General features: G+C 36.6%; 1 protein-coding gene across 1 annotated transcript in view; it reads left to right on the forward strand.

Moving 5' to 3' along the window:
• TOGARAM1 (TOG array regulator of axonemal microtubules 1) overlaps positions 1-27,811 on the forward strand; it is an 84,283-nt gene that overhangs the window by 47,237 nt on the left and 9,235 nt on the right. The window contains exons 14-19 of the mRNA XM_042943054.1: positions 1,275-1,428; positions 7,493-7,598; positions 14,526-14,761; positions 15,209-15,367; positions 18,585-18,711; positions 20,172-20,290. Of these exons, the coding sequence (XP_042798988.1) occupies positions 1,275-1,428; positions 7,493-7,598; positions 14,526-14,761; positions 15,209-15,367; positions 18,585-18,711; positions 20,172-20,290 (901 nt within the window). The remainder of the gene's footprint in view (positions 1-1,274; positions 1,429-7,492; positions 7,599-14,525; positions 14,762-15,208; positions 15,368-18,584; positions 18,712-20,171; positions 20,291-27,811) is intronic.

Here is a 27,811-nt window from a genome sequence, read left to right on the forward strand (position 1 = left end):
ATGATTTGTTTCCCCAACATCTAGGGCAATGCCTTACATCTGGAAAATGGTTGGTAAATGTTTGATTATGGAAGAAATATTGTTCTTATTACCACACGTGGTCTTAGGATTTGTAACAGACCATTAATTCTATACTAGTAGCAAAAAATTAGTATTTTTGGAATTCATCTCGAACTCTATATACAGATGCAATGAAGCTTCATTTTTAGTTGTCAGTTGTATGGTAAAACAGGTATACATCCACATGTTTTTATAAAATGGGATCATAATGCTTCTTATTGATTTTTTGCTCTTAAAACTATATTATGTGACTGAAAAACCATTTATATATTTTTATTTGATATAATTTAATAATTTTGTAGATAAACAGTGAAGTTTTAAATACCTCTGGTATCTAGGTATTACAATTTTATTGAAGACTAAACTGGGGTGCCTGGGTGACTCATTGGTTAAGCGTCCAACTTCAGCTCAGGCATGATCTCACAGTTCGTGGGTTTGAACCCTGTGTTGGGCTCCGTGCTTTCAGCTCAGAGCCCGGACCTGCTGTGGATTCTGTGTCTCCCTCTCTGTCTCTGCCCATCCCCTGCTCATGCTCTGTCTCTCTCTCAAAAATAAAAAACATTAAAACATTAAAAAAAAAATTATTGAAGACTAAACTAATAATACTAGTTTCCATAAGAAATATTCATAGAAGCTATGGTGTGTATATATATATATATATATATATATATATATATACACACACACACGTACACACGCACACACACACACACACACACACACACATACAATGGAATATTACACATCAAAAAGAATGAACTCTTGCCATTTGCAGGGACGTGGGTGGAGCTAGAATGTATTATGCTAAGCAAAATAGGTCAATCAGAGAAAGACAAATATATGATTTCATTCATATGTGGGATTTAAGAAACAAAACAGATGAATATCAGGAAGGGGAAAACAAAGAAAGAAGGAAGCAAACCATAACAGACTCCTAACTATACAGAAAAAACTTAGGGTTGATTAAGGGAAGTAGGCAGGAGATGGGCTAAATGGGTATTAAGGAGGGCACTTGTAATGAGCACTGGGTGTTATATGTAAGTGATGAATCACTGAATTCTACTCCTGAAACCAATATTGCACTGTATGTTAACTAAATTTTAAATTTTAAAAAAAGGAGGAAAAAAAGTATTCATAGAATCTAGTCAGAATATCATTTGTTTTAGAGTTCTCTGCTGCTTTATTTAATATGTTTTTGTTTTGCTTTGTTTTAGGTGAAGCATCTCCTGGAGCCATTCCACAATATAAAGAAAGGATTCCTTCTGTCACTCATAGTCCAGAAATAATGGATACATCGGAACTACGGTCATTTTCCAAACCAGAAATAGCACTGACAGAAGCCCTGAGGCTTTTAGCTGATGAGGATTGGTAAGTTCACCATCCTTAACTTAAAACTAAACTGAGTTCCACAAGTGTCCTATAATTTTTTTTTAAACTTTGAAACATTTCCTATTAAAATAGTCTTAAAGGGGTGCCTGGGTGGCTCAGTCGGTTGAGCGTCAGACTTCGGCTCAGGTCATGATCTCGCGGTCTGTGAGTTCGAGCCCCGCATCGGGCTCTGTGCTGACAGCTCAGAGCCTGGAGCCTGCTTCGGATTCTGTGTCTGTCTCTCTCTGACCCTCCCCCATTCATGCTCTGTCTCTCTCTGTCTCAAAAATAAATAAACATTAAAAAAAAAAAATTAAAAAAAAAATAATAAAATAAAATAGTCTTAAAAATGATTCTTACAGTTCTTAGACAGTCCAAAGTTTTTTCAACTTCTCAATGTAACTGAACTCTGGTCCTAATAGCACTGTATTACCAGTTATATTATAACTTATGTACCATAAGGACAGTTTACCTTTATCATGGATTACGTAAATCTTTTGGTACTGGAATACAAATCTCACCATTTCTCCAAGTGTTTCTCTGTAAAACACATCATATAACAATCCTGGAAATACATCCACGTTACTACCGCAGCGGCAGCAGCCACCTAGCCCCGCCCAGCTGGAGCATCTCCTGGCTGCTCTTGTCCCACCCATTTCCTTCCCTTCATCTTCAGTATCTCTCTGTATCCCCATCTTCTGTGTCCTCAGTTTTGCTCTTCTACTAGATCATATTCCTCAACATTAAAATGTGCTGTATCTCCTATTTCTTAAAAATCCTCCATAAAGTACACATCTTTTTCACATTTCCTTTCTTCTTGTTGTTTAGCCAAGTCCTCTAAAAGGCTAACTCATTGTCTTTAGTTTTCCACCTCATATTTTCTTCTCAACCTTTAATTGGCTCTCAACCCTCCCCATCATGACCATCACATCACTAAATCTATGAAAATGATCATCTTGCTAAATCTACACTGGTTATTTATTAGTGGGTATGTTTCTTAGCCTTTTAGCAACATTGGACACAATCGACACTCCTTTCTGATTTCACTGTGGAAAATTCAGTCTCTTGGTTCTTTTCTTGCTTTAGTTTGTTCTTATTTCTTCTGTTTGACTTCAAAAGTGAGGTATGCTCCAGAATTCATTCCATTGGCATTCTCTATCTACATTTATTCCACAGATCTAGGCTGGCAATCGTTTTCTGTAAAGGGCCAGATAGTAAATATTTTCAGCTTTGCAGGCCAGATGTCTCTATTACAACTCCTCAACCTTGCTGTTGTAGTGTAATAGCAGCCTTAGATAGTATGAAAACAAATGGCTTTAGCTATGTCCCAATAAACTTTACTTATAAAAAAATCTGATGGGGCCAGATTTCGTCTGTGAGTCATAGTTTGCCAACCTGTTTCCTAAATGATTACATTCATTATATAGTTTTGAATTCAGTCCATACTTTGATTCTCATGAATGTATGTCTGGATCCTAGATATCTTCTTGAGCTCTAAACTTATAATCCAACTGCCTACTTGACACTTTCACTTTGATGCCAATAGACATTTTAAAAGTTTTTTTTTTTATGTTTATTTATTTTTGAGACAGAGAGAGACAGAGCATGAATGGGGGAGGGTCAGAGAGAGAGAAAGACACAGAATCCGAAGCAGGCTCCAGGCTCTGAGCTGTCAGCACAGAGCCTGACGCGGGGCTCGAACTCATAGACCATGAGATCATGACCTGAGCTGAAGTTGGATGCTTAACCGACTGAGCCACCCAGCACCCTGCCAATAGATGTTTTAAATTTAACATATCCAAAATAGAATTCTTGATTTCCACTTCTTGCCAAGATGGGTTAACAGGCATTAGATTTGCCTACACATCTGAAAGAACTAGAGAAATTGTACAAAATAAATGAAACAGTGGTTTTCAAAATATTGTTCACCAGGTTGTGACAAATAGTGATCCCTGAGAGATGAGAAACGAACAAGGTGAGCTCTACAATTGCCCTGGCTTACTTTCTACATAGTTTCCAGGTCATAGCTCAAAGAAAGGAAAACTGTAAATACCAGCAGAGATGGAAATGGAGCTATGAGTTTGGGGAGGCCAAGGTAACTAGAGTTTGCAAGGCAGAGTACCAGAGAAGATGGAGCTTCACAAAGAACTCCAGAGACTTTTAGAGGATTCGTCTCAAATATTTAGCTGAGTACTAGTAAGGACATACATGTAAGAAAATTACCTGAAGCCAGAACTAGGATGAAGTTACAGGGAACAATCCCTGAATACTTCTTGTTCCCACCAGCATGGTGGAAAACCTCATAATTCACAGGGCATTGAGTAGGAAACTCAGAAGAGTTTTGCTTCTTAGTGTGGTAAACTAAACTATAGGCTAAAAACTAGTTTGCTCCTGCCTGACAAAGCATAAAAGCAAAGCCTAACAGGATCAGACTTTTCAAATAACCTAACTCCATTTCAGAGCAAAGCTCAAAAATGATATAGGAATATAAAAATATCTCAGGTAAAATGCATAATGCCTGACACCCAATAAAAAATTATCAGGCATGCAAAACAGCGGGGACATACAACCTACAATGAGAAGAAAAAAACCAGCAACAGAACCTAATCCAAAAATGATACAGATGATAGAATTAGTAGATAGGGACATTATAGCCATAGTTATAAATCTGTTCCGTGTGTTAAAGAAACTAGACAAAAGACATGAACAGAGAGTCAGTGAGCTGAAAGACAACTTGCAAAATCCCTTTTGCCAAATAACATAACATGATTGAGGGAAATAATATCCCTTCATATTCACACTGAAAGGAAGGGTATTATCAGGTGGTATATGCCAAGGGGCAGGAATCATGGGTGCCAACCTAGAATATGTATTTCACATTAGGAATAAAAAGAGTCATTTTATAATGATAACGGTAAAAAGGTTAATTCATCAAGCAATCTTGATTTTACTTATCAAATAACAGAGCTTCAGAATACATTAAAAACTGGTAGAACTGCAAGAAGAAATAAATCCACACTTATGGTTAGAACTTCAACAAACCTCTCTCATTGACAGAGCTAGAAGAAAGAAAATCCTCTAGTGACAATATGGAAGACTTGACATGATGGACCAACTTGACCTAGTGGCATTTATAGAATATTCCACCTAAAACAGCAGAATCTATATTCAAGTCCACAAGGAACATTTACCAAGAGAAAATAGTATTTGGGATCATAAAATAAGTAATTAAAAATTTTTTAATGTTTTTATTTATTTTTGAGAGAGAGAGAGACAGAGTGCTAATGCAGGAGGGACAGAAAGGGAGACACAGAATCTGTCTCTAGGCTCTGAGCTGTCAACACAGAGCCCAACACAGGACTCAAACTTGTGAACTGTGGAATCATGACCTGAGTTGGAAGTCGGACACTCAACTGACTGAACCACCCAGATTCCCCTAAAATAAGTAATTTAAAAGGATTCAGATTATACAAATTTTGTTCTCTGACTGCAGTGGAGTAGAGTTAAGTTAGAAATTAGGGACAGATAACTAGAAAATCTCTAAGTGTTTTGAAACTAGCACACTTAGAAGCTTCCCATGGATCTAAGAAGCAATCAAAAGAGAAATTAGAAAGTATTTTGAATTTAACGAAATTAAGAATGAAACATCAAAAATTATGGGATACAGCTAAATTAGACGGAAATTTATAGCACCCTAACACGTATGTTACAAAACAAGAAAAGTTTTATGTCAATGACTTCAGCTTTCACCTTAAACTAGAAACAGAAGAGCAAAAGAAGCCAAAAATAAGTAAAGAAAAGAAATAATAAAAATAGCAGTAGAAGTAAAAAAAAAAAAAAAAGAAAACAGGCCAACATTAGAGGAAATCAGTGAAAACAAAAGCAGTTTCTTGGAGAAGATCAATTGATAAACTTGTAATCAGACTGATCAGGCAAAAAAAGAGATAAAAAACAAATTACCAAATCAGGAATGAAGGAAGGAACATCAGTACTGATCATATAGCTCTTAAATAAATAATAAAGGAATATGATAAACAGCTTTATGCCCATTAATTTGATGACTTAGTGAAACGGACAAATTCCTTGAAAGACACAAACTACCAAAACTAACTAAAAAAAAAAAAAAAAAAAAAAAAATAGCCAACCTGTATAATCCAATCTATTAAGGACATTGAAATTGGGCTTAAAGCTTTTCCACAAAGAAAACTCCAGGTTCAGATGGTTTTACTAGTGAATTACATCAAACATTTAAGGAAGAAATCAATTCTACACAAACTTCTTAGAAAACTGAAGAGGCTGGAGTACTTCCCATCTTATTCTTTGAGGCCAGATACCAAAACCATATAAAGATAAAACTACAGACTGACATAAAAAAATATCTCATGAACATAGATGTAAAAATCTTTAAAACAGAAGTTTTTATTTACCTACCTCCTAATCCCAAATCTGCTTCAGTATTCACCGTCTTAGTTAATAGCCCTGCCATGGACATTTAGTTGTTCATACCAAGTCAGTGTTGACTTTTTCTCGTTTCTTCACATTCCATCAGTTCTTTTATTTTCAGAACACATCTCAGCTACCTTTATCTCTCATCTGGCTATAGTGGTATCATCATTGGTTTGCATGACTCCATTATTGCTGAACTCACACAACAGCCAGAGTGATGCTGTTAAAACATAAATCAGACCCTGGGATTCCCTCACATAAAACCCTCCAATGGCCCTCTAGAGCACTAGAAAAAAAAATTTTAACTTTTTTATAGCTTACAAAGTCCTTCATTATCTGTCTGTGGCCTCTTTGTAGCCTCATCCCCTACAGTGCTCTGCCTTACTTATCCACTCTAGCCATCTGGCTATTTCCTTAACACCCAGCTCATTTATACCTCAAGATCTTTGTACTTAATCTTTGAACACTCTTCCAAGTGGCTTCTCTCTCACTTCATGTGAGTATCAAATGTCACCTCCTCAGGAAAGCCTTCTGGCATGACTTTTACTAAAATAGTGTACTTTTCCCCATCCTCTTATATTGCTTTATTTTTAATATTGCTACCCAACCTTATGTTTCATTTTAACATTCTTCTTAGCAATTTGATTATGATGTTCCATGTTGTGGGGTTTTTTTGTGTGTTATCCTGTTTGGGGTATGTTCTTACATTCGAGGTTTCATAGTTTTGATCAAATTTGGAAAAATTTTAGCCACTTTTTCTTAATTACTTTTTCTGCCTCCCTCTCTCTTGACTGTACTTTCTGTTATTTATGTGTGTAGAAGAGTTGTTTCTGCATTTAAATTGTAATTGTAAACTGTTTTATCCTTTTGAAAAAATGATCATTTGGAACCAGAAAGCTATTAACAAATAGATCCATTTACTCTTGCCACCTTGGATTCTTAGGTGTTTTTCCTTTCTCTGAAGTTTCCATAACTCATTCAGGGAATTTAAATGCTTTAAAAAATGACCACCATCAATATTACCCAAGGAAATATTATAATATTTCTAAGGAAATTCATTTTGGCTCAGATTTTCAAACCTTCAAGATGAAAATCATCAAATTTGTATTGTTAACATCTAAATCCCACTTGAATCCCACCCTCTTGTTAGTACTGCCTACCCTTCATCTACCTCATTAAGCCAGAAAATGAAAGAAAAATACAAATTATAGAACCATCTGTTGGTGGTTTTCTGCTTTTGGATTATATATTTGCCAGTGAGGTAATTGCTTCTCTCCTTCCGTTTTTGTTTTATTGCTTCCCTCACCTTCTGTTCTCCAGAAAGAATATGGCATTCCTATCACTAGGGGGGAAATATTCCTTTTTATTTACAAAGCATGAACTTCGTTTGACTGTCAATGTTGATTTTGGGTCTTAAAAGATATTTTGAATCATTGAAGAGAGCTATTGGAACAAACAAAACTATGTATTTTTTATTTAAAATTCCTAAATGGTATGGGAGAATAAGCAAGGTCTCCTCTTTGGCAGTATTTCATGCACACAAGACAAGATATCTGAGATCCTGTTATTTGAGCCCCATGTAATAAGTGATTCTGTCATTTGTTTCTTTTTCCCATAGGGAGAAGAAAATTGAAGGACTGAATTTTATTAGATGCTTAGCTGCTTTTCATTCTGAAGTATTGAACACAAAGTTACATGAAACAAGTTTTGCAGTAGTTCAAGAGGTAAACTTAGTTTTCAGCCCAGTTAAGGGTTGTTTGGACGACAAAGAATAAATATGCCACATTTATTTGACTTTAAAAAATATTTCTGTACTAAGTGATATAAACAATAAACAGCTTGCATGTAGTTAAAAGTAGCTTATGTTTGGGTGGCTCAGCATTACAGCATGTGACTCTTGATCTTGGGTTTGTGAGTTTCAGCCCGTAAAATCTAAACGGTAGATTTTACTTTAAAAAAAAAAAAAGTAGATTATACCTTACTTCACAACTTTTTTAATTTTTTTTTTTACTTCACAACTTTATTTTTTTTTTCAATATATGAAATTTATTGTCAGATTGGTTTCCATACAACACCCAGTGCTCATCCCAAAAGGTGCCCTCCTCAATACCCATCACCCACCCTCCCCTCCCTCCACCCCCCATCAACCCTCAGTTTGTTCTCAGTTTTTAAGAGTCTCTTATGCTTTGGCTCTCTCCCACTCTAACCTCTTTTTTTTTTTTGTTCCTTCCCCTCCCCCATGGGTTTCTGTTAAGTTTCTCAGGATCCACATAAGAGTGAAAACATATGGTATCTGTCTTTCTCTGTATGGCTTATTTCACTTAGCATCACACTCTCCAGTTCCATCCACGTTGCTACAAAGGGCCATATTTCTTTCTTTCTCATTGCCATGTAGTACTCCATTGTGTATATAAACCACAATTTCTTTATCCATTCATCAGTTGATGGACATTTAGTTTGGCTGTTATTGAGAGTGCTGCTATAAACATTGGGGTACAAGTGCCCCTTTGCATCAGTACTCCTGTATCCCTTGGGTAAATTCCTAGCAGTGCTATTGCTGTGTCATAGGGTAGGTCTATTTTTAATTTTCTGAGGAACCTCCACACTGTTTTCCGGAGTGGCTGCACCATTTTGCATTCCCACCAAGTGCAAGAGGGTTCCCGTTTCTCCACATCCTCTCCAGCATCTATAGTCTCCTGATTTATTCATTTTGGCCACTCTGACTGGCGTGAGGTGATATCTGAGTGTGGTTTTGATTTGTATTTCCCTGATGAGGAGCGACATTGAGCATCTTTTCATGTGCCTGTTGGCCATCCAGATGTCTTCTTTAGAGAAGTGTCTATTCATATTTTCTGCCCATTTCTTCACTGGGTTATTTGTTTTTCGGGTGTGGAGTTTGGTGAGTTCTTTATAGATTTTGGATACTAGCCCTTTGTCCGATAGGTCATTGGCAAATATCTTTTCCCATTCCGTTGGTTGCCTTTTAGTTTTGTTGGTTGTTTCCTTTGCTGTGCAGAAGCTTTTTATCTTCATAAGGTCCCAGTAATTCACTTTTGCTTTTAATTCCCTTGCCTTTGGGGATGTGTCGAGTAAGAGATTGCTACGACCGAGGTCAGAGACGTCTTTTCCTGCTTTCTCCTCTAGGGTCTTGATGGTTTCCTGTCTCACATTCAGGTCCTTTATCCATTTTGAGTTTATTTTTGTGAATGGTGTGAGAAAGTGGTCTAGTTTCAACCTTCTGCATGTTGCTGTCAGTTCTCCCAGCACCATTTGTTAAAGAGACTGTCTTTTTTCCATTGGATGTTCTTTCCTGCTTTGTCAAAGATGAGTTGGCCATACGTTTGTGGGTCTAGTTCTGGGGTTTCTATTCTATTCCATTGGTCTATGTGTCTGTTTTTGTGCCAATACCATGCTGTCTTGATGATGACAGTTTTGTAGTAGAGGGCTAAAGTCTGGGATTGTGATGCCTCCTGCTTTGGTCTTCTTCAAAATTACTTTGGCTATTCGGGGCCTTTTGTGGTTCCATATGAATTTTTGAATTGCTTGTTCTAGTTTCGAGAAGAATGCTGGTGCAATTTTGATTGGGATTGCATTGAATGTGTAGATAGCTTTGGGTAGTATTGATATTTTGACAATATTTATTCTTCCAATCCATGAGCAGGGAATGTCTTTCCATTTCTTTATATCTTCTTCAATTATCTTCATAAGCTTTCTATAGTTTTCAGCATACAGATCTTTTACATCTTTGGTTAGATTTATTCCTAGGTATTTTATGCTTCTTGGTGCAATTGTGAATGGGATCAGTTTCTTTATTTGTCTTTCTGTTGCTTCATTGTTAGTGTATAAGAATGCAACTGATTTCTGTACATTGATTTTGTATCCTGCAACTTTGCTGAATTCATGTATCAGTTCTAGCAGACTTTTGGTGGAGTCTGTCGGATTTTCCATGTATAATATCATGTCATCTGCAAAAAGCGAAAGCTTGACTTCATCTTTGCCAATTTTGATGCCTTTGATTTCCTTTTGTTGTCTGATTGCTGATGCTAGAACTTCTTCCAACACTATGTTAAACAACAGCGGTGAGAGTGGGCATCCCTGTCGTGTTCCTGATCTCAGGGAAAAAGCTCTCAGTTTTTCCCCATTGAGGATGATGTTAGCTGTGGGCTTTTCATAAATGGCTTTTATGATCTTTAAGTATGTTCCTTCTATCCCGACTTTCTCAAGGGTTTTTATTAAGAAAGGGTGTTGGATTTTGTCAAAGGCCTTTTCTGCATCGATTGACAGGATCATATGGTTCTTCTCTTTTCTTTTATTAATGTGATGTCTCACGTTGATTGATTTGCGAATGTTGAACCAGCCCTGCATCCCAGGAATGAATCCCACTTGATCATGGTGAATAATTCTTTCTATATGCTGTTGAATTTGTTTTTCTAGTATCTTATTGAGAATTTTTTTTTTTTTTAATTTTTTTTTTTAACATTTATTTATTTATTTTTGAGACAGAGAGAGACAGAGCATGAACGGGGGAGGGGCAGAGAGAGAGGGAGACACAGAATCGGAAGCAGGCTCCAGGCTCTGAGCCATCAGCCCAGAGCCCGACGCGGGGCTCGAACTCACAGACCGCGAGATCGTGACCTGAGCCGAAGTCGGACGCTTTAACCGACTGAGCCACCCAGGCGCCCCTCTTATTGAGAATTTTTGCATCCATATTCATCAGGGATATTGGCCTGTAGTTCTCTTTTTTTACTGGTCTACTGGTCTACTTTTTTACTGGTTTTACTGGTCTTTTTACTGGTTTACTGGTCTACTGGTCTGGTTTAGGAATCAAAGTAATACTGGCTTCATAGAATGAGTCTGGAAGTTTTCCTTCCCTTTCTATTTCTTGGAATAGCTTGAGAAGGATAGGTATTATCTCTGCTTTAAACATCTGGTAGAACTCCCCTGGGAAGCCATCTGGTCCTGGACTCTTATTTGTTGGGAGATTTTTGATAACCGATTCAATTTCTTCGCTGGTTATGGATCTGTTCAAGCTTTCTATTTCCTCCTGATTGAGTTTTGGAAGAGTGTGGGTGTTTAGGAATTTGTCCGTTTCTTCCAGGTTGTCCAATTTGTTGGCATATAATTTTTCTTTTTTTTTTTTTTTTTAATTTTTTTTTTTTTAACGTTTATTTATTTTTGAGACAGAGAGAGACAGAACATGAATGGGGGAGGGTCAGAGAGAGAGGGAGACACAGAATCTGAAACGGGCTCCAGGCTCTGAGCTGTCAGCACAGAGCCCGACACGGGGCTCGAACTCACAGACCGTGAGATCATGACCTGAGCCGAAGTCGGACGCTTAACCGACTGAGCCACCCAGGCGCCCCGGCATATAATTTTTCATAGTATTCCCTGATAATTGTTTGTATCTCTGAGGGATTGGTTGTAATAATTCCATTTTCATTCCTGATTTTATCTATTTGGGTCATCTCCCTTTTCTTTTTGAGAAGCCTGGCTAGAGGTTTGTCAATTTTGTTTATTTTTTCAAAAAACCAACTCTTGGTTTCGTTGATCTGCTCTACCGTTTTTTTAGATTCTATATTGTTTATTTCTGCTCTGATCTTTATTATTTCTCTTCTTCTGCTGGGTTTAGGCTGCCTTTGCTGTTCTGCTTCTATTTCCTTTAGGTGTGCTGTTAGATTTTGTATTTGGGATTTTTCTTGTTTCTTGAGATAGGCCTGGATTGCAATGTATTTTCCTCTCAGGACTGCCTTCGCTGCGTCCCAAAGCGTTTGGATTGTTGTCTTTTCATTTTCGTTTGTTTCCACATATTTTTAAATTTCTTCTCTAATTGCCTGGTTGACCCACTCTTTCTTTAGTAGGGTGTTCTTTAACCTCCATGCTTTTGGAGGTTTTCCAGACTTTTTCCTGTGGTTGATTTCAAGCTTCATGGCATTGTGGTCTGAAAGTATGCGTGGTGTAATTTCAATTCTTGTATACTTATGAAGGGCTGTTTTGTGACCCAGTATATGATCTATCTTGGAGAATGTTCCATGTGCACTCGAGAAGAAAGTATATTCTGTTGCTTTGGGATGCAGAGTTCTAAATATATCTGTCAAGTCCATCTGATCCAATGTGTCATTCAGGGCCTTTGTTTCTTTATTGACCGTGTGTCTAGATGATCTATCCATTTCTGTAAGTGGAGTGTTAAAGTCCCCTGCAATGACCACATTCTTATCAATAAGGTTGCTTATGTTTGTGAGTAATTGTTTTGTATATTTGGGGGCTCCGGTATTCGGCAGATAGACATTTATAATAGTTAGCTCTTCCTGATGGATAGACCCTGTGATTATTATATAATGCCCTTCTTCATCTCTTGTTACAGCCTTTAATTTAAAGTCTAGTTTGTCTGATATAAGTATGGCTACTCCAGCTTTCTTTTGGCTTCCAGTAGCATGATAAATAGTTCTCCATCCCCTCACTCTCAATCTAAAGGTGTCCTCAGATCTAAAATGAGTCTCTTGTAGACAGCAAATAGATGGGTCTTGTTTTTTTATCCATTCTGATACCCTATGTCTTTTGGTTGGTGCATTTAATCCATTTACATTCAGTGTTATTATAGAAAGATACGGGTTTAGAGTCATTGTGATGTCTGTATGTTTTATACTGGTATCGATGTCTCTGGTACTTTGTCTCACAGGATCCCCCTTAGGATCTCTTGTAGGGCTGGTTTAGTGGTGACAAATTCCTTCAGTTTTTGTTTGTTTGGGAAGACCTTTATCTCTCCTTCTATTCTAAATGACAGACTTGCTGGATAAAGGATTCTCGGCTGCATATTTTTTCTGTTTTGCACACTGTAGATATCGTGCCAATCCTTTCTGGCCTGCCAAGTTTCAAAAGAGATCAGTCACGAGTCTTATAGGTCTCCCTTTATAAGTTAGGGCACGTTTATCCCTTGCTGCTTTCAGAATTTTCTCTTTATCCTTTTATTTTGCCAGTTTGACTATGATATGTCGTGCAGAAGATCGCTTCAAGTTACGTCTGAAGGGAGTTCTCTGTGCCTCTTGGATTTCAATGCCTTTTTCCTTCCCCAGTTCAGGGAAGTTCTCAGCTATTAATTCTTCAAGTACCCCTTCAGCACCTTTCCCTCTCTCTTCCTCCTCTGGGATACCAGTTATGCGTATATTATTTCTTTTTAGTGTGTCACTTAGTTCTCTAATTTTCCCCTCATACTCCTGGATTTTTTTATCTCTCTTTTTCTCAGCTTCCTCTTTTCCCATAACTTTATCTTCTAGTTCACCTATTCTCTCCTCTGCCTCTTCAATCCAAGCCGTCGTTGTTTCCATTTTGTTTTGCATTTCATTTAAAGCGTTTTTCAGCTCCTCCTGACTGTTCCTGAGTCCCTTGATCTCTGTAGCAAGAGATTCTCTGCTGTCCTCTATACTGTTTTCAAGCCCAGCGATTAATTTTATGACTATTATTCTAAATTCACTTTCTATTATATTATTTAAATCCTTTTTGATCAGTTCATTAGCTGTTGTTATTTCCTGGAGATTCTTCTGAGGGGAATTCTTCCGTTTGGTCATTTTGGATAGTCCCTGGAGTGGTGAGGACCTGCAGGGCACTTCCCTTGTGCTGTGGTGTATAACTGGAGTTGGTGGGCGGGGCCGCAGTCAGACCTGATGTCTGCCCCCAGCCCACCGCTGGGGCCACAGTCAGACTGGTGTGTGCCTTCTCTTCCCCTCTGCTAGGGGTGGGATTCACTGTGGGGTGGCGTGGCCCATGTGGGCTACTTGCACACTGCCAGGCTTGTGGAGCTGGGGATCTGGCGTATTAGCTGGGGTGGGTAGGCAAGGTGCACGGGGGCAGGAGGGGCAGGCTTAGCTCGCTTCTCCTTAGGTGATCCACTTCAGGAGGGGCCCTGTGGCAGCGGGAGGGAGTCAGACCCGCTGCTGGAGGGGTGGCTCGCAGAAGCACAGCGTTGGGTGTTTGCGCAGAGCAAGCAAGTTCCCTGGCAGGGACTGGTTCCCTTTGGGCTTTTGGCTGGGGGATGGGCGAGGGAGATGGTGTTGGCCAGCGCCTTTGTTCCCAGCCAAACTGAGCTCTGCCGTCCCGGGGCTCAGCAACTCTCCCTCCCTTTGTCCTCCATCCTTCCCACTTTCCGAGCTGAGCTGTTAACTTAAGACCTCCCAGATGCTAAGTCCTGCTTGCCGTTGGAACACACTCCGTCTGGCCCCTCCGCTTTTGCGAGCCAGACTCGGGGTCTCTGCTTGGCCAGCGGGCCGCCCCTCCGCCCCGGCTCCTTCCCGCCCGTCTGTGGAGCGCGCACCGCCTCTCCGCCCTTCCTACCCTCTTCCGTGGGCCCCTCGTCTGCGCTTGGCTCCAGAGACTCCGTTCTGCTAGTTTCTGGTGGTTTTCTGGGTTAGTTAGGCAGGTGTAGGTGGAATCTAAGTGATCAGCAGGATGTGCAGTGAGCCCAGCGTCCTCCTAAGCCGCCATCTTCCGGTTCCTCTACTTCACAACTTTAAAAAAAATTTGTTACATGTTAATTTTTAGGGCGTAACATAATATGTATTAAAACAGGTTACTGTAATATTAAATGTGGTTTCAAAGTTATTATTACTGATTTTCTTTCAGAATATCAGCAAAATATACATTTTGGAAATTTTTTTTAGGTGAAAAATTTACGCTCTGGAGTTTCTCGTGCTGCTGTGGTCTGTTTAAGTGATCTTTTCACTTACCTGAAAAAGAGCATGGATCAAGAACTAGATGCTACAGTAAAAGTTTTGTTGCACAAGGCTGGAGAATCAAATACATTTATAAGAGAAGATGTTGACAAAGCCCTGAGAGCTATGGTCAGCAATGTAACTCCTGCACGTGCAGTTGTTGCTCTTATCAGTGGAGGACAAAGGTAATGTTCAAAATAATCAATGTGTCCTTAAACTAAAAAGTCAATTGTTTGTAGTCTGGGATATAGGGAAAAAAAGCAAACATCAGTATTATTTCAGTCAAAAAATAAGTAATTCCCATATGATAAACATCAGATTAGGTGCAGAACATATAAAGAATAATAATATTGGTATTATAGTAATTTTACTTACATTCATAGATACGGAACTAAATAAATGTCAGTGACTATGAGTTTGTTTTGTTTTTAACTTCTTTTTTTTTACTTGTTTTTTTTTTGTTGTTGTTGTTGTTTTTAACTTCTTAGGTGGAGGGTAACTAATGTAATTTGTCATTTTAGCCTCCAAGGATGGTTGTTGAGGGTTAGAAGAGGTTTAATCATTTAACTTTAAAGGTACATCTTTGGTAAATAGTTTATACATCCAAATTGTTTGGCCATGTTTTCCTGTAGCCATTTACACATTGCGGTAAGAAGATGTACAGCCCAGCACTTATCAGATGTAGTGGAATTTATGGAACCAGATCGTATTTTATCTGGAACAAAGGATATGGCTGACCGCATATTACCAGCTGCTGCCAAGTTTGCTCAGGACAGTTCACAAGAAACCAGGTGAATAGCTGCTAATAATATTTGCTGAATCTGTTAGGAAAATGGCTTGAAAGTAGGCAGCAAAGGTTAAAAAAGAATAAACATTTTTCCTAAATTGACAAGTGGGGTCCACAGGGATTGGTGCTGGGGGATGGACTTATTTAACCAATTTGCAAATGATCTTGAGGGAGTGCACAGTGAATTCTCCAAATTTGCAGATGACATTACCTACTTCTGGGTAGTGAGATGCCATGTCACAGGGATGAACTGCATGAAAATGGCACAAGACTGTCTGAGTGGGCAGAAAAGTGGGAGAAGAACTTCATTTTGGGCAAGTGTAAGGTAATGCCTTTAGGGGAAGTGATATATTTTCCAAGCTGTTAGGTGAAATCATGGAAGTAGGTGCACATGAAAAATACAGGAAGCAAAATGGGTAACATATTATCTCCTGAAACATGATATAGCTGCACTTAGAAAATCCCATAAATTTCTGAACACTGTATTTGAAGAACAATTTTACAAAGGTTAAGAACAGTCAAGAGAGAAATGATGAAATAATTAAGATGTGGATGGTACATTATCCGTGTTGGTAACTTTTTTTTTTTAAGTAAACTCTTTGCCCAAAACGGGTCTTGAGGCCATGACCCCAGCATCAAGAGTCATATGGTCTACTGACTGAGCCAGTCAGGTGCCCCTAGATGTATTGGTGACAGAAATTTTAGATGTAGTCAGGAGCCTAGGTTCAATTCCTAGCCCCAGTTACTGTTTGCCCTAAAGCAAATTACTTACTGTCTGTTAGGCTAGGTTTTCTTGTATGTAAAATTAGGAAAGTGGGACTAGGTGATTGATAATGTCCCATACAAAATCTAAAAATTTATGGCAGTTACATGTGAAGATAGATTAAAAGTGGGGAGGGGGGATCCTGAGTTCATAGAGACTAAAGTAAAGAAGGGTGTTAAAGTATTAACCTTTTTAAGACAAAGGTATCCTTGACTTTAGGTAACTGGACTTAATCTTATGGAAATCATTATACCAGAAGCTAATATAGAAAGTCAGTGTATTAATTTTCTATTGCTATGTAACAAAGTGCCACAAACATAGTGGTTTAAGGCAACACAGACTTTTTTAGCTTACTGTTCTTTAGGTTAGAAGTCTTGCATGGCTCAACTGCTTTCTCTGCTTAGGGTCTCCCAAGACTGAAATCAAAGTAACGATAAGGCTGAGATCTTATCTAGAGGCTCTGTAGAAGAATCTGCTTCCAAACTCCTTTTGGTGGTTAGCCAAATTTAGTTCCTTATAGTTTTAGGACTGAGGTCTCTATTTCTTTGCTGTTGTCAACCAGGGTCCTCTTTCAGCTCCTTAAGGCCACCCAAATTCCTTTTTATGCAGCCCCCTCCATCTTCAAGCCAAAAACAGTATGTTGAGTCCCCCTGTTGCTTAGAAGCTGTCTTACTTCCTCTTCTCTTACCAGCCATAGAAAGCTCTCTGCTTTTAAGGGCCTGTCTGATTAGATTAGGCCCACCCAGAAAATCTCCATAGCTTAGAGTTAACTATACCATATAATATAACATAATCCTGGAAGTTATATCTCATATTTACAAATTGTAGGGATTAGAGCAGGACGTCTTTGAGGAGCCATTTTAGAAGTTGTGTATACCAAAGTAAAGTTCAAAACAATTTAGGAGGGTTCAGATCATAATAGACTAGGTAGGAACAAGAAAAAGATTCATAATGGTTGTTTTGTGTACATCTTTAAAAAAAAATTTTTTTTTAAGGTTTATTTTTGAGAGAGAGAGAAAGACAGATGGAGCGCAAGCAGGGGAGGGCAGAGAGAGGGGGAGACACAGAATCCGAAAGTAGGCTCCACGGTCTGAGCTGTCAGCACAGACCCTGATGTGGGGCTCATACTGACCAGCTGTGAGATCATGACTTGGGTCGAAGTCGGACACTTAACCGACTGAGCCACCCCAGCGCCCCTGTTTTGTGTACATCTTAACCTTTCCTTAAGTGACATGGTAATTGTTTTAATCCATTTCATCATTTCTTGATTTATTATTTGAAGTTTTAAAGTTATAAAATAGTTACACCTTTACAGCTTTAATATTTCTCACATTTAGTGTCCCCATTGTTGTTTACTTGATTGTTTTAGCCATTCTCCTATCATTAAGGGCTTGTGATGGACCTACAGTTTTTAATATTCTTGGCTAAAAGTTATAATCATCCTTGAAACTATAACTGATTAGGAACTACTTATCAGGGTGTAGACTTTATTCTGGTTCTGAGGAGAGAATGGTAGTTTTTATTTTCTGATACTATCTCTCTATAATTTCATTATAGTTGGAGTCTAGTTGATACAGATATTTCTGAAATCATTCTGTACCCTCTCCCTATCCCCCAAGCCTTGCCTTCTCTGCTTCTTCTAGTTCCTTATATTCCAATTTGTAGGAAAAAAAAAATAACTGTAATTAGCTTTAGGGCCACGCCTCCTTGAAGGATAGTAATATGGTATAATTAAAAGGTACTGTAAGACCCCTCTATTCAAAAATATCTCCAGTATACACTTCTATATCTGCAGTCCTTCCATTAGAATTATATCTGGGCTTAAGGCTTTATCCTGAGAGAATTTTTTTTTTAAATGAATAATTTTAAAATTTATATATCGTAAAAAATTTAGTTTGGAGAGCATTACACATTCATTAATATATCATCAATGATTTATCAGCTAACTTTGGGTGTGTTTTAGGTAGCAGAGAATAGGTTTTGAAGAATTGGAACCCAGGTAAGTTTTGGCATGAAAAAAAAAAAGGTTCTGTATTTCCTACAGAACCTAGGGAAGGTTGACTTAGGTCAGAACATTTGACCAGCAGGGGAGCAGCAAAAGCTCACTGGGCAAGGAGCCCAGGATAAAGACAAACTTCTCCTAACTCACAGTTCTGCCAAATGCTGGCCTTGATATGGACCCTAGGGTGTCTGAAAAATAGAATTCAAGCTTTTGGCTCTCCATCTGACATATAACTGAAAGAATTGAAGCTATAGTGTTTTTTAAAGGTGAGGGGCAGGAAAATGCTTTATTCCAGCTCAATTAATATAACTACATTTCAGTGGTTTATTTAAAATAGGGATGACAGTTTTGATGTTGATGGATTTTTTTTCTGTTGAAAAAAATTGCATCTAAGGAAAGAAACTGAGTTTGTTTAAGGTATATAACATTCTTTACATATTTCTCAAATATCCGTAGGTACTATGGTCGAAAGATGCTTTTCCTTTTGATGTGTCATCCAAACTTTGATAAAATGCTTGAAAAATATGTCCCATCTAAAGACTTGCCATATATTAAGGAATCTGTTAAAAGCTTACGGCAAAAGGTATGTGGAAAAAGTTTATTTTATAAGCAGCTTTAAAAGCAAAGGACCAGAAAAAAATAATAATAATAAATAAATAAAAGCAAAGTACCAGGAAGCTAAAGTATACAAGTAATTACTTCCAATTATTTCTCTGTTAACCATTCAGACTGTATCTACAGTAGCATTTCAACAACTGCAGTTGAAAAACTTGGAGTAGACATTCATAGTGTTGGTAAGTGTTTATTGAACAGAAGCTCGATACTTAATAGAACATAGTGTGGTTTACTGGAGTGACAAGACTTGGGTTTGAATCACAACTCTGAGAATTAGCGAACTATAATGTTAGGTACATCGCTTCATTTCTTTAACCTGAAGTTTTATTTTTATAAGGTAAGAATAGTGATGTTCTTCATGCTTGGTTCCTACTTTATTTACCTTGCATATTCCACTATTAGAATTCCTATCACACTGCAGAACATTAATTGGGAGCTGCTTGAGGGGAAGCCCCATGTCTTATTTATCCTGGTAGATAATGGGGATTCGGACATGTCTGAAATGAGTGAATGAGGGAATATCACGTAAATTAAAATATGAAAAGTGTCTTATAAAAAAGTAAGCCACTTACATATTATTTTTTTACAAAAATATGTTAAATAATCTAGAATTATTATGTGGTAATTTATGTTATTCTTTACTGATAATCTTTGGCAAAGGATTCATTTACATAAGGATAGTATTTCAAAGATGTATGATAATATACATTTTAGAGCATTTTCTTCTTCTCATTTAGCTTAATTCATACAGAAATAACTAAAGTAACCATGCAAAAAATTATCTTACCAGCGTGAGGCAGATTATATTTGTGAGTCATTTCAAGTACAAGTATTTTTAAATAGTTCTTATGTAAGTGTTTATTCTCACACTGGTGGTGCATAGGAATTCATTATTTATGTAATGTGTTCATATTTTCTCTACAGATTTTAAGGTTTAAGAAGAATACTTATAAAACGTAGCATATTAATTTTAAAAATTTTAAAGTTTTACCCTGCCAGTGTCATTTCCTATTAATTTGGTTAATTTACTACTAATTAGAAGGTATTTTATGTATTGATACCTTTTGAAGCAGAAGCATAGCAGATTATTAAAATGCTTTCAATTACAAAGATCAATAATGGGTTCTCTGAAAATTGCATTGTATAAATTATTTCATTTTACTAGTTTTGAAATTTTTAGGGGCGTCTGGGTGGCTCAGTTGGTTAAGTGTCCAACTTCGGCTCAGGTCTTGATCTCCCGGTTTGTGGGTTCAAGCCCCGTGTCAGGCTCTGTGCTGACAACTCAGAACCTGGAGCCTGCTTTGGATTCTATACCTCGCTGTCCCTCTGCCCCTCCCCACTCACACTGTTTCTCTCTTTCAAAAATAAACATTTTTTAAAATTTTTAAAAAAGACTTTTATTACACTCTTTCTTTATATTACTTAAAGGGTTTGGGAGAGATACCACTAGATACTCCTTCAGCAAAAGGAAGACGATCTCATACTGGTACTGTTGGAAATACACGGTCATCCTTTGTTTCTAGAGATGCTTTCAATTCAGCTGAAAGGTAGGCTCATTTGATATTTCACATCATTGGAGAAATTACTCCCTAGTGATAGTAGTCTCATTTGGATATTTTTATGAACTATTCCAGGGATATTTGTCAAAACTGAATGGAGTTTTAAAAGTTGAAAGTAAGAACTTAGAAAGTGTGAGGTAATTAGATTTAATAAGGGAATTGCATATTCACAGCAACTTTCTTTTATATGCACTAAACATTATTAAAGCATTAATGTGGTTTAATAAAGTGCTGTTGAACTTGTCAATATTAGGCCTGTGTTGGACAACTCTAATTTATTTTGTATTAATTTATAGCCTTTACTTTTTCCCCTTGATTATGAAAATAATACATAATTATGATTAAAGAAAAAAAAACTTTAGAAAATCCAGACATTATAAGAAAAATTTAACTAATCACCACCAGGCAGAAAAAGAATCCTCTTAAAATTTTTATGAGTGTAATTATATATGCTATTGTGGAACCTGTTTACATTATGTAACATGTAATAGATTGATTATATAACTTAAAAATTTTTTTCTTTTGAAAGTATGATCTCTGGCATATTTTAAAATATATTTTAAACATTATTTTTAAAACTACATGGTAGATAATATAAGTATCTTTCATATTTTCTAGATTTGTATATTTTTGAAATATTTCATAAACTAAAATATACATTTTATTAAAAAATTAAAATCCATGTGAAAATACATGCTTTTGGGACCTTGCTATTCTAAGTACAGTCCATAAAACGGCCCCATTGGCATCCCCTAAGAACTTACTAGAAATTTGAATCTTAAAAAAAAGAAAAAAAAGAAATCCAAATTTTGTAATCTTCCCAAGCCTATGGAATCAGAATCTGCCGTTTTTTTCACATTAAGGTATAATCACAGGGGTACCTGGGTGGCTCAGTCGGTTAAGCATCTGACTTGACTTCAGTTCAGGTCATGATCTCCAGGTTCATGAGTTTGAGCCCTGTGTCGGGCTCTGCGCTCACAGTCTGGAGCCTGCTTGGGATTCTTTGTCTTCTCGCTCTCTGCCCTTACCCAACTTGTGTGTATGCGAGTGCTCTCTCTCTCTTTCACTCTCTCTCTCTCAAAAATAAATAAAACTTAGAAAAAGTGTCATTGAATATTTAAAATATATATATATATATATATATATAATCACATAAAATCCTGGGTCAGACATTTTGGTCAAAAACTTTTTGCAACCAACAAAAAGTAGCTTTTTAAATATTAATTGAGAATATACTGTGTACCAAGCCCTTTCTGGTCAGTTACTTATTTTGTAGATGTCTCTTAATTGGGATTTATCTGATCATTTTTCACAGTTAGATTTGAAGTTATGCATTTTTTGACAAAAAATACCTCAAAAGTCAAGTTGTACCCTTCTCAGTGCATCATTTCATGAGGTGCATGATGTTGCTGTGCCTTCTTACTGACCGTGTTAACCTTGATCCTCTGATAAGGTGGTTTCTCTTGGGTTTCTTCACTGCAAAATTACTATTTTCCCCCTTATAAATAATAGATATTTTGGAATACTTTGAGACTATATAAATCTCCTGTTTCTCATCATACTGTAGTTTACAAATCTTAGCAACCATTGATGGATCTTGCCTGCAGCAATTATTGTGGGATTTATTTATTTATTTATTTATTTATTTATTTATTTATGTCTAATGGTGTTATTTACCTTATTCTTCTACATTTATTAGTTGAATTTTTTCATGAAGAAAACTGCTACTTTTCCTCCATGTATTCACTTATTCAAATATTTATATTATTGTAGATGGATGGATTTTTATTTTATTTTATGGGTTATAATCTATCTATATCTATAAAAAGTATTCAGTACTCACTTTTTCAAATTGTTGCAACTTTAAGATCTCCCTCAGGTTGGCTGCTGTGCTTTTTCAACATGGCACATTTTACATTTCTTTATTTTTTGCCATCACAAGATTGCCCAGGATCAACTTGTATTATTTCCTCTTCTCTAATCTGTATGTTTCTAATTTCTTTTCCTTTCCTGTCTGAAATGCAATGACTAGAATATTGACTATGATGTTGCATACAAATATTAAGAACAAACATCTTTACCTTATTCCTAATCTTAGGGACAAAACATTTGGTTTTTTCCCACTAAGTATGATGTTAGCTATAGATTCATAAAAGTCCTTTATCAGGTTAAAGTTCCTTCCTCTTTCTAGTTTGAGTTTTTATCGTGAATGGTTATTGAATTTTGTCAAGTGATTTCTCCATGTCTATTAGGATAATCATGTATTTTTCCTTTATTCTATTAATATGAATGGTTTACAGTCATTGATTTCCAAATGTTAAAAAAGATAACTTGTATTGCTTGGATTAGTAGCACTTGATCATGAAGTGTTATATTTTTAATATATCACTGGTGTTGGATTCCTAAAATTAGGTGGGTATTTTTTGTCTATAGTCCTGGGATCTGTAGTTTTCTTGTCTTAGGATGTCTTTGGTTTTGTTATGGGAGTAATGTTGGATACCTTGTGGTTTCTTCTTTAATACATGGGCTATTTAGAAATGTGTTTCTTACCAGCTGTATAAGATGGTTCCAGTTTTAACACCTCCTCATCAATATGTGTTATTCTCCAAGTGGGTATAAACGGGTATCTCATATGACAAAGACTTTTTCTTCGGCTATACTTTACACAGGCTTTTTATCCATGAATCCTCTAAGTCTGCTTGTTGGCTATAAGTTCCAGCTGTCTTACTGAATTCAGAATTGAACACCTTCTGACTATCTCCTATATTGCAGTAGTCATGACCCCTATTCCACAGTCTTAAATAAAGTCTTCTTTATAACTTTACAATGTCAGAATAATTATTCTTTACCACGTTATAGTTTTGACTTGTGTTTCTTAGTATGTCTTTTTAAAGTATGTTTTTGTAAAAATATATGTTATATTTAATATATATTTATATATCTGATTAAATCTTGCTTTTTTATCTAATAATCTCTCCCCTTTAATTAAAGTATTTGACCATTTCTATTTGGTATAATTATTCATATGGTTGGGTTTAAGCCTATCATGTTGATATTTTTTTTTTTACATTATTTTTCAATCTGTCCTGGTTTTGTTTCTTTTTTCCACTTTTCCTGCCCTTTTTTTCATCCAAATTTTTATTTAAATTCTAGTTGTCATACAGTGTAATATTAGTTTCATGTGTAGAATTTAGTGATTCATCACTCACATACAACACCCCAGTACTTATTACAACAAGTGCTGTCCTTAATACCCATCACCCATTTAACCCATTCCCCCACCCAAATCCCCTCCAGTAACCATCAGATTGTTCTCTATAGTTAAGAAACTGTTTCCTGGTTAGCCTCTTTTTTTTCCCTTCCTCTGTGTTCTTTTGTTTCTCAAATTCCACATATGAGTGAAATCATATGGTATTTGTCTTTCAATGACAGACTCATTTTGCTTAGCATAATACACTGGCTCCATCCACATCATTGCAAATGGCAAGATTTTATTCTCCTGATGGCTGATTAACATTCCATTGTGTGTGTGTGTGTGTGTGTGTGTGTGTGTGTGTGTGTGTGTATAATATATATATATATTATATACACATGTATATTACATACATATAACTATATACGTGTATATATTATACACACATATGCATACACAAACACATACATACATCCACACTACCTCTTCTTTATCCATTCATCAGTAGATAGACATTTGGGCTCTTTCCATAATTTGGCTATCATTGATAGTGCTGCCATAAACATTGGTGTGCATGTGCCCCTTCGAATCAGTATTTTTGTATCCTTTGGGTAAATACCAGTAGTGCAATTGCTGGATTGTAGGATAGTTCTATTTTTAATTTTTTGAGGAACTTCCATACTGTTTTCCAGAGTGGCTGCACCAGTTTGCATTCCCACCAGCAGTGTAAGAGGGTTCCCCTTTTTCTGCAGCCTTGCCAACACCTGTTCTTTCCTGTGTTGTTCATTTTAGCCACTCTGACAGGTGTGAAGTGATATCTCATTGTAGTGTTGATTTGTATTTCTCTGATGACCAGTGATGTTGAGCATCTTTTCATGTGTGTGTTTGTGTGTCATATGACGTATCAGATATGTCATTTGCAAATATCTTCTCCTATTCCATAGTTTGCCTTTTAATTTTGTTGATTGTTTCCTTTACTATGCAGAAGGTTTTTATTTTGATGAATTCCCAATAGTTTATTTTTGTTTTTGTTTCCCTTGCCTCAGGAGGTCTATCTAGTAAGAAGTTGCTGCAGCCAGTGTCAAAGAGGTTATTGCCTGTATTCTCCCCCAGGATTTTAATGGTTTCCTGTCTCACATTTAGGTCTTTCATCCATTTTGAATTATTTTTGTATATGGTGTAAGAAAGTGGTCCAATTTCATTCTTGTGCATGTTGCTGTACAGTTTTCTCAACACCATTTGTTGAAGAGACTGTTTTTTTTCCATTGGATATTCTTTCCTGCTTTGTCGAAGATTAATCAACTATATAGTTGTGAGTTTATTTCTGGATTTTCTATGTGTTCCATTGATTTATGTGTCTATTTTTGTGCCAGTCCCATACTGTCTTAATCACTACAGCTTTGTAATATAACTTGAAGTCCAGAATTATGATGCCTCCAGCTTTGCTTTTCTTTTTCAAGGTTGCTTTGGCTTTTCAGAGTCTTTTGTGGTTCCATACAAATGTTAAGATTGTTTCTTCTCGCTTTGTGAAAGATGCTGTTGGTATTTTGATTGAGATTGCATTAAATGTGTAGATTGCTTTGGTTAGTATAAACATTTTAACAATATTTGTTCTTTCAATCCATTAGGGTGGAATGCTTTTCTTTATGCCGTCTTCAATTTTTTTTTTTTTTTTTTTTTTTGAGAGAGAAAATGAGAGAGAGTGCAAACCAGGGAGAGGGGCTGAGGAAGGGAGCAAGAGAGGGAGAGGGAGAGAGAGAGAGAGAGAGAGAGAGAGAGAGAGAGAGAGAGAGAGAGAATCTTAAGCAGGCTCCATCCATGCTCAGCACGGAGCCCGACTTGGGGCTCAATCCCACCTTGAGATCATGATGTGACCTGAAATCAAGAGTCAGGCACTCAACTGACTGAGCCACCTAGGCATCCTTTCTATTTCTTTCATCAGTGTTTTTATAGTTTTAAGAGTATAGATCTTTTACCTCTTTGGTTAAGTTTATTCCTAGGTATCTTATCGTTTTTGATGCAGTTGTAAATGGGATGGATTCTTTGATTTCTCTTTCTGCTGCTTCCTTATTGGTGTAAAAGAATGCAACAGATTTTTATACATTGTTTTTGTACCTTATGATTTTACTGAATTCATGTTTCAGTTCTAGTAATATTTTGGTGGAGTCTTTTGGGTTTTCTACATAGAGTATCATGTCATTTGCAAATAGTGAAAGTTCAACTTCTTTCTTGCGAATTCAGATGCCTTTTATTTCTTTGTGTTGTCCGATTGCTATGGCTAGGGCTTCCAGGACTATGTTAAATAACAGTGGTGAGAGTGGACATCCTTGTCTTGTTTCTGACTGTAGAGGAAAAGCTCTCAGTTTTTCCCCATTGAGGATGATTTTAGCTGTGGTTTTTTTGTGTATGGCCTTTATTATGTTGAGGTATATTCCCTCTATCCCCACTTTCTTGAGGATTTTTATCATGAATAGATAATGTACTTTGTCAAATGCCTTTTCTGCATCTATTGAAAAGATCATATAGTTCTTATCCTTTCTTTTATAAATGTGGTGTATCATGCTGATTGATTTGCGAATATTGAACCACCCTTGGAGCCCAGGAATAAATCCCAGTTAATCATCGTGAATGATTCTTTTAATGTACTGTTAGATGGGTTTGTTGGTATTTTGTTGAGAATTTTTGCATCCATGTTCATCAGGGATATTGGCCTGTAGTTCTCATTTTTAGTGAAGTTGTTTCTCTGGTTTTGAAATCAGGGTAATGCTGGCCTGATAGATTGAATCTGTAAGTTTTCCTTCCTTTTCTATTTTTTGGAATAGTTTGAGAAGAATAGGTATTAACTCTTCTTTAAATGTTTGGTAGAATTCACCTGTGATGCCATTTGTCCCTGGGCTTTTGTATCTTTGGAGAGTTTTTATTATTGATTCAATTTCTTTGCTGGATATCGATCTGTTCAAATTTTCTGTTGCTTCCTGTTTCAGTTTTGGTAATTTACATGTTTCTAGGAATTTATCCATTTCTTCCAAGTTGTCCATATAATTTTTGGCATATAATTTTTCATAACATTCTCATAATTATTTCTATTTCTGTGTAGTTAGTTTTTATTTTTCCCCTCTCATTTGTGGTTTTAATTATTTGGGTTCATTCCCTTTTCTTTTTTAGAAGTCCGGCTAGGGGGTTATCAATTTTATTCTTTCAAAGATCCAGCTCTTACTTTTATTGATCTGTTCCACTATTTTGGTTTTTTGTTGTTGTTGTTTGTTTCCATATCGTTTATTTCTGCTCTAATCTTTATTATTTACCTTCTTTTGCTGGCTTTAGGTTTTGTTGTTGTTTTTTCTAGCTGCTTTAGGTGTAAGGTTAGGTTGTTTGATTTGAGATTTTTCTTGCTTCTTGAGATAGACCTGTATTGCTATATACTTCCTTTTTCCTTTTTCTCCACATCCTCACCAACACTTGTTATTGCTTGTCTTTTTAATAATAGCCATTCTTACAAGCATGAGACAATATCTCATGATGGTTTGATTTGTATTTCCCTGATGATTAGTGATGTTGAACACCTTTTTCATGGACTTGTTGGCCATTTGTATGGCTTCTTTGGAAACAATGTCTATTCAGTTCCTCTGCCCATATTTGTTTTGTTTGTTTGTTTGTTTGTTTGTAGGTGTTTGTTTGTTTTCTAGGTTTTTGGTTTTGTTTTTTGTTGTTGTTGTTTTGCTATTAAGTTGTGTGAGGTCTTTATATTTTTTGGGTATTAACCTCTTTCTATTCAGATATATGATATGCAAATGTTTTCTCCCATTCTGTAGGCTGTCTTTTCATTTTTTGTTGATGGTTTCTTCTGTGCAGAAGCTTTAACTTTGATATGGCCCTATGTGCTTATATTTGCTTTTGTTGTCAAATCCAAAAAATTACTGCTGAGACCAGTGCCAATGAGCTTACCATGTATGTTTTCTTCTATGAGTTTTGTGGTCTTATATTTAAGTCTTTAATCCATTTTGAGTTGATTTTTGTGTATAGAGTAAGATAGAGGTCCAGTTTCACTCTTTTTGCATATGGCTGGCTGTTTGGTTTTCCTGGCAGTATTTATTGAGGAGATTATTCTTGCCCCGTTGTATGTTCTTAGCCCCTTTATCATAAATTAATTGGTGGATTAATTAACCTCTGGGTTTATTTCTGGTCTCTTTATTCTGTTCCATTTATACATGTGTTTGTTTCTATGCTAATACCCTGCTGTTTTGAATGAGAAAGTATGATGCCTTCGGCCTTGTTCTTCTTAGACTTGCTTTGGCTATTCTAGATTTTTTGTGGTT

Source organism: Panthera leo, chromosome B3 (genome assembly GCF_018350215.1).
Source record: "Panthera leo isolate Ple1 chromosome B3, P.leo_Ple1_pat1.1, whole genome shotgun sequence".
In the NCBI taxonomy this organism is placed as follows: Eukaryota; Metazoa; Chordata; class Mammalia; order Carnivora; family Felidae; genus Panthera; species Panthera leo.